The sequence below is a fragment of the Athene cunicularia genome (genome assembly GCF_003259725.1).
Source record: "Athene cunicularia isolate RWA chromosome 2 unlocalized genomic scaffold, athCun1 chr2_part1, whole genome shotgun sequence".
NCBI classification, from domain to species: Eukaryota; Metazoa; Chordata; class Aves; order Strigiformes; family Strigidae; genus Athene; species Athene cunicularia.
Window position 1 is genome coordinate 16,193,412 of NW_020799095.1, and position 14,977 is coordinate 16,208,388.

Consider the following 14,977-nt stretch of genomic DNA (forward strand, 5'->3'; position numbering starts at 1 on the left):
GCCAAAAAGACTGCAGTTTCATGACCTTCTTGTGATATTTATGTGGCCTCTGTTTTTCAAGGATTTTTTTTTCATGTCTTCATGCACATAGAGCAATTTGATGGGGGAAATAAACTGTTTGCAGCTAAGAAATTTTTGCAAGTCTGGGATAGACCAAACAGGGACAATTTTGTACTAAAAAAAAAATATCCTGAAGCCTCTAGTGTTTACTGAAACTGAGAAAGTTTAAATAAATACAGTAATTTCTTGTTTGTACTTGCCTGAATGTAGCTTTCTTAGTCATCTATCTACCTAGAGCTTAATCAGGAAATATGCAAGAGTGTGGTACCTATATTTCACTCTTTTTGATAAGTCCATCTCTGTGGCATTTAACAACTTGATCTTGGAGAGAACTTAAACTTGTGAATAAGTATTAAAGGTGTTCCTGAAGTCAGATAGGTTTAAAACTTGCAGAATCATGGTATTTATCCTCCAGTGTTCTATCTTTGAAGTGTAGAGCATCATCTCCTTTTTGGAGAAGAGGGAAATTTTTTTTCTATTAAAGATGTAAATAAGGGACTGTGTTAATATCTGTAAAATCATAGTTGTCTGTGATCTTACTCTTTAAATTCATAAGAAGACCTGAATAACACTGTATTTGGAATTGAAACTGAAATTCATAATGGCTTCCTTGTAATGAAGATTTTGAATGGGGAGTAGTTTCCAGTAACACTGAATTTATCTCTTTCTGGCTTTTTTAAGCTACATCCATGTAAGAACAATTGCGGACTTTTGAGGAAGCCAACAGAAATGTTTGTCTTGGCGTCATTGGTGAAGCAAGCTAGTTTCAAGGGAAGTGTAGGTTTTAATTAACTAGCTGAGCTGACTTATATCAGCCAGTTTCAAGGCCAAGTGAAATACAAGACAGGCACTCTGCAAACCTGGTAGTGGGCAAGAGGAAGGTGTGTACAGATGTTCTGACAAAGCCAGTTGTGAGTCTGGGGGACCTCTGTGTTGGCAGTTCACTTCAGTGTGATCTTGCACAAAAAGGTGAGATTATCATAAACATCTCCAAGTAATTTGAGAGACAGATCATACTTTTAAGTTCTTGGTCCTTGTAAATATGAGTTTTAGTGCTATTAAAATTCTTTGCAGGACCATTATATTCATAAAACTTGAGGCATTTTGTTACTCTTTTTGAGATTAAACAGAAAAAAGAAATAACACCCTTGGGTTGGCAAGGGGAGTTTAGTCTTTTTGCTTTTGTTGCAGCTGTTTGGCTTAAGTAATGGGATGGCTGATAGAAGACATGTTTTTCAAACCTAAGCCTTTTTAAGATTGGGACACACCCACCCACCCCAAAATGTGGTATCTACAGCGTCGGTGAAATCTGTTGGAGGGTTACAGCTATCAAAAAATATTCACAGTCCAGTCACTCCATTTGTATTTGAACAGGAATTCATAAGTCCTTCATTAGGTACCGGGACTCTGGTCAATATTGACCTCAACTTCTGCCTGTTCAGTTGTGGCACAATGGGGTAAAACCAGCACTGGCCACTTCATATTTAAGATGTTGAAGGGTAGTTTAAGTTTTACCTCCTTTAAGTCATTATTTTTTCTTCTGAGACTATCTTTACCACTTTGCTAGTGGTAGTGACCTTTCCTAGTCCCTGGAAGAAAGAAAGCTTGCGCTTGTAAAATAATGCCACTGGAATTTGTTAGCACTTTTCTATGTGCCCTTTATAAGGTGAAAAGTGATTTTTCACAGTGATTTAAATGCAGGACTTTATGAAAGTGAAGTTCTCGTGTGAAGTTGCTTATGATAACTATCTTGTAGGGCAAAACTTACTGCAGAACTATGTAATAACAAAGATGTGGCATACATTTTTGTACAGAAATACTCATGTAGAACAAAATAATATAACTGATGAAGACTGACTGTACTTACAGATGATGTGTATGCCTTTTTTATTTGATCTCTTTAAAATACTTCACCAGGTTAGGATTTTGCTTTTTCAAGATGCAAGTTATTTCTGTGTAAGAATGATGTGATTTAGTAATTGTAGGTTGGTTCAATAGTTAGTGATTCATTTTGTTAGAACACGGTCCACAGAAAATGCATGGCTTTGTCTGAGCAGTTCAGAGATGGTGCAGTGCAAGTTATGGTCTCAGCCTTAATTGCACACTCAAAGTGCTTGTCTGGTTGCCCAGTATGAAACAGGTTGTGGATGTGAGAAACTGGAGGTATCTGATCCTATCGATGATTAGCTGAGTAACTCTCTCTTCTGGATGTTAGTACCCACACTTCAGTCTTTTAGTAATGAGGTGGTGGGACCCAGAACAAACTCCTAAGGTAGTTCATATGCAAGGAAAATTTCATTTTAATAATATTTCATTAAAGAAAAAGAGAAAAAAACGGGGTTTCCAAAATCTTAACACCATAGTAAAATAAGAGGAACATAGTTAAAAACCCCTCACAGCATTACAGAAAGTACATAGTGCTTTTCTTCCTGCTGTGAAATGAAATCAGTGGAACATAATGCTTATGAGAAGAGACAAGTAATGAAGGCAGTGAATGTTACAGCAAAACTAATGAAGTAGTTAGTCTTCGATAGCTCATGTTAATTCAAGAAGTTGAGGGTAACTAGTTAAAGTAATGCAATCAACAGGTCACTTCAAAATCTGTAGTTGTGTGTGCTGTCTGGATATTTTTCTTATAAGAAAGGAAGCTCAGATCAGTCCTAAGTTGTACTGCTTAAATAGTTTTCAAGAAAAAGATTTGTCATCTGTATGTTTAATCCATTATAAGTTTCTGTTTGGAAACTATTTAGGCTACTTTTGGCTGACTTTGACCAGCCTATGCATGTTTGAAGAAACATTGACTAAATATTTAACATTGTGCAGGGCCGTTTTGTGAGATTGGCAACAGATTTTTGCCTCCCCTGCTCCTCATCCCCAAGTCAGATAGTTGAGAGTCTTGGCTGATACATAACATCGTGGGGTAACATGTGTCCAGAGACTTTGGCTTTGAGCAGCATGTGTGGTGTTAGAAAACAGCGCTAGTGTCTGTATGAATGTGCTTAGGTGTGAGAGAAGCAGAGTGCTGGTAGTCCAGGCTTGAAGGTTCACCATCAGGGAATACTGCTACTTGATATCACTGTAGCTGTGTTTGCTATCTTAAAAAAAAAAAAAAAAAAAAAAAAAAAAAAAAAAAAAAAAGCTAATCATTGTCTTTTTTTTTTTTTTTTAAGGAACCCTGGGATGGTTGCAGTCTTTTTGTAGTTGTTAACAATAACATGTATTCACCCTGTGCTCAAAAGTGTACTAAATAATATCAAGAAAGTAAGTCAAGACTGGCTAAACTGGAAGTAAGATAGAGTAAGGCTGAGGGGGGAGTCAGAGACCGCAGGGAAGAGGCTGTACAGGGAAAGAATTGTATCTACGTTCAGTCTTGTGGTACAAGGGTGAACAGGTGGTTATAGACATCTCCATGTGATTTTTAACTTTTTCACATGTTGGGGCATGTTGAGGGGAGGGGTGTGGGCACCGTGACAGCGAGGGCAGGAGGGAGCAGTGGGAGGCAGGACGAGTAGCAAGAACTGGGGTTTGGAGAGGGGAAAGGCACTGGCTGATTGATGTTGGTCAGAAGATGAGGAAGGAGGAGGGAATGAAGGAGGGAAGGAATGGACTGGTGGCATTTTAAGACAGTGAGAAAAAAGCTGGCAGTGTTGAGGAAAGTGTATATGTGCCCTGGATAGCAAAGCTGGGCAGGTTTTAGTTGGGTGCAGCAGGCTGCTAGCGCGGCCTTTGTGCCCCTCCATCTGGGGAAGGGCTGTGCCAGGACAGCTTGGCTGCTGCCACTCATGGCACAGCTGGCCTGGTCTCTGCTCTTCTCAGAGCCATGCGGTGGCGACAGCACAAGGTTCTGTTTTTTCTTTTTATCTTCTGTTACTGTAGCTGGGGAAGAGAAATAATATCCAACAGTGTTATGTATAGTTCCTGCTACAGTGCAGAAGTGAATGTGACATTCTCATGACCAGCAACCCAGCAGCTGAATGCAAGAGGAATAAAAATTTGTCAAGCATTTTGAGTGCTAAATTCATGCAAGATTTTCTTGATCGCCTCCTGGATTATTTTTTAGTGGAATTGGTATATACAATGACTTGAAATACATGTGAAGTCTGATATGTGAAGGAGGGAAGGGGTAGATACACTGAATAAAGACTGTGTGTTGTGTGTTCCTCGTGTATCAGGCAGCACCTACAGAGAAACAGGACTGTTCCATGCAGATGCCAGCAGGCAAATGTCTCTGTGCTTTGATAACACACTCCTACAAAAGTTACAGGACTTTGGGGTTTTGTCTTTGCATTTTCAACTTCAGCTGCTATTATTGTGAGCTGCTGGTAAGCAGCAGAAGAGTGGTGGACTCTCCTTCCCTTGTACTCTCCCACAGATATGTGCAGCACTCTGATGTAAACCAGCCCCAATTTTGTCTCCTTTAGTCACAGAAATTGTTGTTTATAGATGGAAGTTAATCCCATTTAAGAACTGGATTAGCAAAGTTGTAGTCATTTAACCACAGATGCCTGAACTCGGGTTGAGGCAGTTCTCAGATAGTCCTGGCTGGGATTAATGCTCTGCAGACATTCTGGATTGAGACAGTTTCATGGCAGGCCATGTACCACCAAGGTGTAAATCTAACAGAGCTCACCATGACAGCAGTTGTATGCTTGGCCTGCTAAATGACTGTGGAGTTTGTAGAAACAAAGGCAAGTAAAAGATCTTTGTGTGTTTTGTGAGCCTAACTTCCTCAGAGAAGTGAATTATAAAGATAACATGGAAGATGGCTGATGCTTTGCTGTCTTGGGTTATTGGGGTGTGCCGGTAATTACTGCAGAATTTCCCCAGGCTCCAGCAAGATCTGCTCCTTTTAAGGGTTAACAGGCTTGGGGTGGCTGGTTTGATTGGCACTTGTGCTTTTATCATCCCTCTTCTCTCAAATTCCTTAAAGGTATTTATCTCTTTAGGGACATATTGATAAAGGCACATTAGCAAATCCTGGAGCCTGAGCCTACAAAGGTAGGAGCAAACGTAGGAAGAAAGATTAAGATCGGTCTGTTTTAAGGGGGATGGGACAGGGGATCCCCTGCTCACTGAATAAAGACATTATCTGCTTCGGACAGTGGTGAGACAAATGTGTCTATCTCAAGCACAGTCCCTATTCAGTTCAGTTAAAATTCTTCCTTAAGGCAGGGCAGCAGAGACAGATTTTGAAATAGTTGTATCGTGTTTTAAAAAAACCCACAAAAACCACCAGAAGGAACTGATCAGGTCAAACAAATGTGGCTATCAAGATAATGAGCTTTTAAAGATTAACAATGTTAACAAAGTTGTAGGATGAAGCAAGAACAATCCAAAATACGGGTTTTACTTGGGGCTCCTCTCCCCCTTCCCCCGACCGCAACACAAAGTAGATGCTTTTCAGAAATAAAAGATGGATAGCAGCAGTACTATGGGGAGCCACTTAGTAAGGGCAGTTTGTATTTTTTATAGATAAAAATGTAGAAGTTGAACCCAGAATTGCTTTTATAGTAATGCATAAAATATGTTGTTAATGTCTGTGTAGTAATCTGCACAGGCATGGTGTGCATTTTCCATTGGGAACATTTGAAAACTCTTTATGCTCAGTTCCTAAAGGTGCATTTGTACAATGTAGGGTAAGGCTGTATTTGAAACCTCAATATAATCCTATTTTTTTGTATAAGAAAATTACATAAACTATGGGCATACTCCCTTGGTTTTGGTTTCAGAAATTTAAACCAAGACTACTTCTTTGTTAGATGAAAGCAAAACTTAACTGAGAAGGACAATGAAAACAGTGATTGAAAACATGTTTTTTCATCTGACTGAGAAAGTTAGCACTTGAGGGAATTAAATTGTGTTTGTTTCAGGACTTTTGGTGGGCAATGCTCTGCTTGGCAAGCATTTTGCTTCAAGTGCATTTTTGTATGACCTTTCTGATTGAGAGCTTCAGAAAATAAGCTGTAGAGAAGGGAGAAAGCAAAACTCAAGAGTTCCAGAAGAAAATATCAAGTCCCAGCTGAAGAGATCTAATCGCTCTTGAAACATCTCAAAATGTGTCAACCATATTTAGAAATAGCTACATGAAAAAAGAAGAAAGCTTGATCCTTTTAACACTGTAAATCATGGAAAGCAGTGAAAACTAATATTTATGGGGAGGGATTGTGAAAGCTTGTGTGACAGTTGGAAATTACATCACTGTTGATGTTTCAAATTCTTGTGTAAAGTAATGCAATACTGTGTTTATGAATGAATGAACAAAAGATTGTGCTGTGCTAAGCATACTCTATATGGATAAACTGGTTTGAGCTATTCTATCTTTTGTCTTCATTTATGTTACTTTGCAGTATACAGTCCTGTATGTTTCAGTGTAAATACAGAAACTCAGCTCTATGTATTTTTTATTCCAGATACAGACCCACGTGTATTAGAGAAACAAGAGCTTCAGCAGCCAACCTATGTTGCTCTAAGTTACATTAACAGGTAAGTGTGGTTATTTTTCAGGCTAACTGATCATGGTTTGCACGATATGTGTATATATGCATATGCCAGAATAACATACTTGTGTATGCACTCTGTTTTGATTCATGTTATATGACACTATGATAACACCTGTTTTGGAAAGACAGTTGAATTAAAATTTAACTAGATTTTTAATCACTTTTACATAGGTCACAAGAAGCCCTTCAGCTGCACCACTCAAATACTTAGGGGGGGGGGGGGGGGGTTTAACCATGGGACACCAGTTTTCTTTTGCATCTTTGCTGTCTAGAGGATGAGATACAAACTCACAAGCCTGGAAGATTAACCCAAAATTTAATTTAGGGTAGACTGAGTTGATTCAAACTCTTATGGATCATACATAATGCAAAATTTTTCTTTCTAATTCTACTTCACATTAAAAATGGAAAATAGAAAAAAAAACCCACACCAACCTTTACTCGAACACAGGATCCACTCTTTGGCTTTGTATATTTGCTGCAGAGGAAGGGTGTGAGTGGAGGGGAGAAAGATGACTTTGAGTTATGAAAGTAAGAAGTAGCATTCACTTGGTGAAATGACTACATTTTCTCCGCTACATGAGACTATAATGATTAAGAATAGATGGTATTGGCATGATTTCCTACTTGGCAAGTAACTCCTGTTCTTCCTGGAGACAGTCCTACCCTTTAAAGCATATTTTGAAATTGACCATGACCCTTTTTAAAAGTTATTTCTGTTGATCTCATTTAATGTATAAAACTTTTTTTTTTCAATACGTAGGTTTGGTATGCTGTGTATGTTGGTATGTTTCCCTCTTTCCATTATATACTTGGGCGTTTTCTCTTGTTGCTTCTGGGGTTATTTTACTTAATGGGAGGGAGGAGGAAGTTTTTTTGAAAATTAGGGAAAAGCTGTTTTAAGACCACAGAAAGCGCCACAGGACTTAATTGTCTGATTTGGAATCAGACTACTTTTAAAGTAGTTTGAAAGTGATACCTCATCTAGATTTCATAATTTTGGTACCTTTTTTAACTGAGTTCCATGTGACTGAGACAGTTTTAGTTACTGCATATTTTGTCGAAACTTTCTTACCCTTTCAATTCTGAGAAATAATCCTTCAGAACTGAATCAAGTTGTTCCTATAGTAAAACCTAATCTGAGTTGACTCTTACTTAAACCAGCTGGTATTTAATTGCTCTTTTAATTGTATTTTAATTTTTTCTAAAGTGCTGATGTCTTTCATTGAACCACCTGCTCTATGCAGCTCAGGCTCTTGAGGGAGCAGCAATATCCATTACACTTAGAAGACATGCCTTTCTATTTCCCACTACATATGCCAGATCCAAGTTCTGCTTTGTTGTCCCAGGCTATGAACTCAGATTTTGTAGCCTAATACATGTCATAAACATGTTGCATACTGTTAGATATCAAACACCAGATACTGCTGCACTTTTTTTAAACCCATGCTTTTATGGCTTCCAAGTGGAACTGAACTTAGTTCAGTTCCTGCTGTGAGTTCCAGACCTTAAAACAATCTTCCTCTGCAGGTTTGTATATTCAATATGTTCTGTGTAGGCTGTATGCTGTTGTGGAGCCTGGGAAAATAGGGACTTCTGATTCTCAGGGACTGTTAAAATTGTATGATAAGATGTACACTTAATATATGTTGTGGGAGAAAGATTAAGTGGGTGTGCTTTATGCTCTGCCCATTGCCCTGTTGTATGGTGGCCATTATAAGCTAAACCAAAACAGAACATAAATCTGGGTTGTCTGGTTTGATAGCTGGGAAGGATAAGGTATCAGTAAAGCAGACAGAATATACAGAAGAGTGCAGGAGTCTTCTGTTTACAACGTGAAAAATACTTTCATTTCCATTTCCCTTCTACCCCTGGTTATTTTCTCAGGAATATTAATATGGCAATATTGTATGTGCTCTTAAGTTCTGAAGCAACCTTCAGAGTATGGATGTCTGAATCTGTAAGGCTCCCTGTCTTTCTCTGCTGGAGATTTACTGCCATCACGGCTTTCAGTAACTACACACAGATGCAGCTTCCATAGTGTGTGATCCTCATGTAGACAGATAACATTCCTTTTAAAATTGGTGGACAAATATAAATTATAGGTCATAATGGTTTATTATCGCTACATCAAACACTTGCACCAGGCACTGACTGAATTGCTGCAAATCCTTTTCTCAGATGAAGTTTAGTGTAGCCTTAATGCAGTCTCCAGTATTGGTGATTGTTCCCTACTAAATTTTGGGTTGCTTTCTTAGAAGTCAAAATTGGAGTCAGTAAGACACACTGCTGCCAAAGCAGATGCAGTTCATCTGCTTCCATCCTATAAATACAGGAGTGGTTTGTCTGCAAGGAGTTCAGTGGTGCTACTGCATGCATGGGATATTGGCTGTGATCTGTTAGGAGTAGTTGCAAATGAGCACTTGGGCCAACATCCTCCAGTACTTTCTAGAGGTATTTCCTTTGCATATGGGTCAAGACACCTTTATATTTTGTATCGCATTGAGATGCAGTGATTAGCAGCAATAATTAATATTGCTTATGCTACCACTTAGATTCAGTACTTATAGCTTTAAATTAATTAACATGACTATGAATTTTGCTTGGTGTTTACTGGAACCTATGTAGTGCTGTTTGTGTCTCCGAGTTTGTTTGTCTGGGACATTGGCGGCGGTGGTTCTCGTTTGCTGTATTGCCGTGGATTGGGAAGCCCTAGCGTTGCAATATACTCTTAAGGGTTTTAAGCTTGTGCAGTCTAATGGAGAGCGACTCCTCAGTATTTGCATATTCAAAAATTTGTTTAATATGGATACTGCTGGTTACCTGTTAGTGATGAAAGCAGCTGTTGTGGGAACCGGTTGGGGTTTTTTATAAAACAAAATAAACATCCCAGCATTGTTAGCATAAGTGAGGAGACAACAGAGGCATACAAATACTTCCTCTGGCTAAAAAGGTAATACTAAAAAGCAAAATACTGAAAATAAAAAGCTTTGATTCTAGAAGTCATGAATGAAAAATCCTTTACAATTACATTTTAAAGCAGGTTTTCAGCTTTGAGATGGTAAGTACCAGAAATAAGAAGGTGGCATAATTTATCAGAGTAAATTCCTTTCACATTGAAAATAGAAGGTGGGAAGTGCCATAAGTAACTTGTATTATTGGAAGCATATGCCATAAGAAGAGCAATTAAATGTGCATTTAATAAAGTTCCTATAAAATACATTTTCCTTAGATACAGAAATTGCTTTGATTAAATTTTCATCATGGTGAAGAAAAAAGGAAACTAGAATGCACCTACAACTGAAACTAAGCTGCCTTAATTATTTAGTGTTTCTACTGGAAATCACATAATAGCTATATTAGGGAAATGCTGAAAACAAAGACTGTTGTAATCTTAAAATTTTTTAAAAGCTACCAAAATACTTTTAATTACATTAATCCTGGGTTCTTTTTTAATAGTGATTTTCTGTTGATAATTGAGATCGTACAAGAAAGGTTAGATAATAAAATAGGTTTTAAGCATCATCCTTCAAGCAGTTACAGCACACTGGGGTGAACATTTTCAGTGTTGGCTGTGGACAGTCTGTTAAATTAAGCTGTTGAATGTCTGTAAAGTTTATTCTTGTGCATAACTGGGAGCACAAATGAAGCCTGTAATCAAAACTGGATAGTGTTCTTGGTTGAATAGTCCAAGACTGTCCTTGCACATCCCTGAGCCAGTCCTAACATTTTTGCTTCTCCCTCCAGATTTTTAATTTTGCTAGTTAAATTTTGCCTCACTGTTACCATTATAAATTCCTGTTGGCTCCAGGCTTCTCCCCCCATTTCCCTTTCCTTCCAATGGTTGTTGACTTCTGAAGAACAAATTTCCCTACTCTACTTCCTTTTTAATACTACTAGAAGTAGAATCAGTTTTCTGTGGGCATATGCATTTGTGAAAGGAATTAAAGTTCTAACCACTGCAAAATGCCCTATGTCTTGTCCAGCTCACTAATTCTGGTTCTTTTGCTATTACCTATTTTTTCCAGGAGTAAAATTAACAGCCAGCACCACAGGATTTAATGATCACTTGAAAGTTATTTTAAAAAGTGGTAAGACTTTATTAGGCAGTGATATATTTGGTATGCACTGTGTTACTAATGCAGTAACAAGAATAATGTTTTGGATTCAGAGTCAGTGCCCTTTGACTACATTGGTGTGGTTTCTTAGCATCCAAGTTGTGTGATACTTTATTTCTTTGGCCTTAACTTTATTTTTTTTCAGATACTGTGCTCAGTGCTGCATAGAAATTTAAAGTGATTCTTACTCCATTTTATACAGGAGGTTCGCTCTTGCCGTTGGCCGCTCTCTTTCATACCAGTTCTTTATCACTGGGGATATCTTCTGCTGTGTGTTCAGTGGGTTTCCTCTGACAGTTGGTTCTGTGGATGCTTTTAGTTACAACAGTTAAACATGCTTTTGGTAAGTGTAGTGATTTATGTTAAAGCTACCTAGCAGCATCCACAGTTTTGTAACACATTGTGCGCTTTTTCCTGTGGTTCTGCTATGACATTTCCCTATCAGCAGTAGTTAAATAAGAAGCTAATGAAAGCCTGTAGCCTGTCAGAGGTCATACCCAGTAGCTGAATGTGCCACCAAAAACCTCTCTAGAACATTTTCTCAGCAGCAGTGCAAATCCTGTTGCTTCCTTTTTTTGTAAGAGCATGAGCTTTTTTTGTATAACGTGTGGAATACCAAGATTCAGTTTCCTCCTTAGGAGTGTTTTAATCATAAGACTATTAACCAGCTTGCAGTAGGACATCAGTTCTCATCTTGACACTTCTTCTTTTTGCCTCTTGATTTCAGTGTACTGTTGTTGGAATGCCTGTTGGGGCACGGTTTGGAATCAAACTTAAAATCATGAGGCTGGAGAGAAGTAAATTTATTTCTCCTTACTTGCTTTCTTAATGGATGCTTTTTCAGGAGGCATATGCAAAATGAAACAATTCTGAAACAGTAGCATCTTCCTCTAAAATAATTATTCACTGCAGCATTCACCTGATAAGCAGAAGATCAGACTTTAAGTCTTTCTAATTCAGGCCTGAGATTTCAATTTTGAAGGTGTATTATTGGTGGTAGATTAGATTAATTGAGGCACACAACAAAGAAATATATAAAAACTTAAAATTTTTATATTTAAAACCTGATTTTAATCTCAAAGTAGTTAATTTGCCTTTTTGAATGAAAAAGCAACATTTTTTTTGAAAAGGTAATTAAAACCATCCTAACTTTTTTTCAGTATAGCATGCACTGTCTTAATTCTCATGTCATGATTCAGAAGCAGAAGGGTAGAGACAAGAAAGACTTATGTTTTAGGAATCCTACTGCAGATCAGTTTTTCTGCACAAGAAGATCCAAGCCAGGGAATCTGATAAACTCTTGCTGTGCCACCTGTTCAGACTTGCTACATTTTATAGTGCCAAGTACCACAGTTCTTGCCCTTTGTCTTAGAATTTAACTTTTCCTTTCTGTAACATGATACTGTCTTACATGAATTGAATATCACATCTCTGTGAGAGTGCAGTGTTTCCCTCAGGCTGTTGATTCTCATCACGTTCAAGGTGCATGCCAATGCTTCCAGTAGCTGCTGGATTGAATGCATGTGACAGAACACAGAAAGGAAGGGATCAAAGTAACGTGTCAATTGCCAGATAATATGTTTCTGTCTGAGCTTATTTTTAGGTTTGCAGTGACCAAGTTGATCATGTGTTTTTATTCATGTAGCCATATCTTTATGCTCTGCTGTTTGACTTGTTCTGGAGATGGAACAAGACAAACTTCAGATGATAATTCAAACAAGATGTGCAGAAATTAATGTTAGTTAGGGTAAGGGGAATGCCTTTTGGTTTGGAAGGATTTATGCAGTTGGTTTTGTTTTCTCTTTTTATCAGCTTCAAGCTATGTGAAACTGAAGATTTATATAATGTACAGCTCTTTTATTTCATGTCAGCAGTAAAGATCAAAAAGCGGATTGGCATTTTAAGGAAAAACCCTAATGCCATGCCCTGAAATAAAAATTACATCATGAGTTAAAACATGTAGGACACTGAAAGTATGTGTTTTAGTTGTAGCATTGTTTTTTTGGTTTTAATTGAGAGGTAATTAGCTTTCTTCTGGCAATGCTTATATGAAAGACTCAGGGACAGAAAAAAATGCCTGCTTGTGAACCTCAAGTAAAAGCAGCGTTGCCAAGTCAGCATTGTTCCTTGCAAGTGCGCATATACGCACCTCTGTGTGTGTAGTTTAGTTAGCTGTTGGTATAAATCCTTATGACTTTCAAGATTCTTGTCTTTAGTGGTATTTCTTCATCCTTTGTCAATGTAGCATGCCAAAATGGATGAAAAGATCATGTCTTTCTGGCAATTTTTTTTGTCTTGGCCCATCCTGTTTCAGTTCCTACCTTTCTGCATATATTTTCCACTTACTCTTGCACAGATCGCTTCATTTTGGGGAGGGAGGGGTGAAATTCTTCAGTTTCCTTTGCTTTAAAAAGGAGGGCGTTTCTTTTCTGTGATGTTTAAATTTGGTTATAAGCAGTAATAGTGGTTTCAGGACCCTGTGTATGAAGGAATTGTATTCAGATATTTCATTGTCAGCAATGTGGGACAACTGTCTATTTCTGTAAATGATAGCATGAGACCCTTATTCTTACTAGACTCTGGTAATAATGTATATTCATTCTTTACATTACAGTTATTTAACCTACTCACAAACCTATTTGAAAAACATATTAATGCGCCAGTTTCAGATCCTCTGCAGAAATACGAATTTGTGGAAGGTCTGTTATGCTTTGATTTCAGAGCGAATGATGAGCAAAATTTTTACATTTGTGTTTTAGTTTTCTTTCAAGTAGTATCTGAGGTAAAATGGCTGAAAACAGTAGCCATTCTTCCTGTCTTTACTACTTACAGAAATGGCTGCTGTATACAGCTGGTTACCTCTAATCCTAATATGGGTTTTTTCTTTAAATCACCATCAACAGCAGCAGCAAAACATTACACACACAAGAGAAAATTACAGGCAGAGTAGATAACTTTCTAGGAAAGGTCCTTGCTGTCCAGTGTTTTGCTAAAATCTAAAGCATCTGAGCTGCATGTGGTGATTTACAGATTGGCAAGCTTACCATCCCTCAAATCCCAGGGCGGTCCAGACCAGCTGCTGGTAATATTCACTGACTGTGGCCTGATTTTTTATTTATAAATCTGAAGTTTACTTATCATTGGTCTTTTATACAAAAGTAGTGCTGCTTTTTCTGACTTCCCTGATTTTTAAAAAACCCACAATATTTCATAGTAATGCTACCCATTTAGATTTGTTGCAAAAAGGCATGCATAGGATTAATCTATAGTAAGACTAAAACCAATATTTTCAAATAAATTTAGCAGTTCAAAATGCAAATTATTGCATTAATTTTTTCCCTTTATTAGCTCTTAGGTATTTTAGTACATTGTGTATTCTTAGATTCCTTCCAGTAATGAATATCCCACTAACTTGTAATTTATTAAAATATAACAAACTACATACCAGAATAATTTTAAAGTATCTGTGGGCACTTGATGTTTCCCTCCCTTCTCCTTCATTATAATTTTTGCATATAACACTTTCAGATAAGAACTCTCTACGTATAATTGGCAAAGTCTTGCTAGTATTCAATGAGGGACGGGGACTGTGAGCATAAAGGCCATGTAACAAAATAGAGTTGCAGCACAAAGTATGTCTTTGTATCTTGTGAACATTCAGAAGTAGAGCTGCAGTTTGGAGGTTGCATACAGAGGCTGTCTATGTCATGCTTTAGGACAGCCTATAGCCTAATCTGGAGATTAAGTGCAGATGAGAGAATATTCTTAGTGCTGGAGAAGTTGGCTCATGAGGAAAGAATATTTATGTCATCTTCCGCTATGTAAAATCTACTCCAAAGTGTTAGTCTCAGCCTTAATTTTCATTAAATATTTTTGCGGTTGGGTTGACCTCTCCATTTGATTTTGAGCCAGAGAGAAAGTTTGTATGTCCTGCAAGGATGCATTCATTATCCCACCACTTCCTCTGCAATACTCCAGTGTCCTAAGAAATGGAGACCAGGTGGAGAGTTTGACGGAGCTGGCTTCTTCCCTTATGTTCCTAATGAGGCCATGGGTGAGTTCAGCAGGCCAACAGGGAGTTTTGCAGTCCATCAGCAAAATGCACTTGGAAGATGGTTCTCTGAGATCTATGACTGGAATAACACAGGTTATAACAGTTGCCAAGCACCTTCAATAGAGAGCTGGAAGGAACCCGTCTTCTGCACTGGAATCCCAACTAGACTTCATGCCGTAGAAATGCAAAACCAAATGAAGGTTAAAACTGAAGTCAACTGAAAGCAACTGGTAAATACAAAACAT

General features: G+C 37.9%; 1 protein-coding gene across 1 annotated transcript in view; it reads left to right on the forward strand.

The window, feature by feature from the left end:
• Positions 1 to 6,393: 6,393 nt before the first annotated feature.
• Positions 6,394 to 14,977, forward strand: part of JAZF1 (JAZF zinc finger 1) — an 89,052-nt gene continuing 80,468 nt past the window's right edge. The window contains 2 exon segments of the mRNA XM_026843369.1: positions 6,394 to 6,440; positions 6,442 to 6,543. Of these exon segments, the coding sequence (XP_026699170.1) occupies positions 6,394 to 6,440; positions 6,442 to 6,543 (149 nt within the window).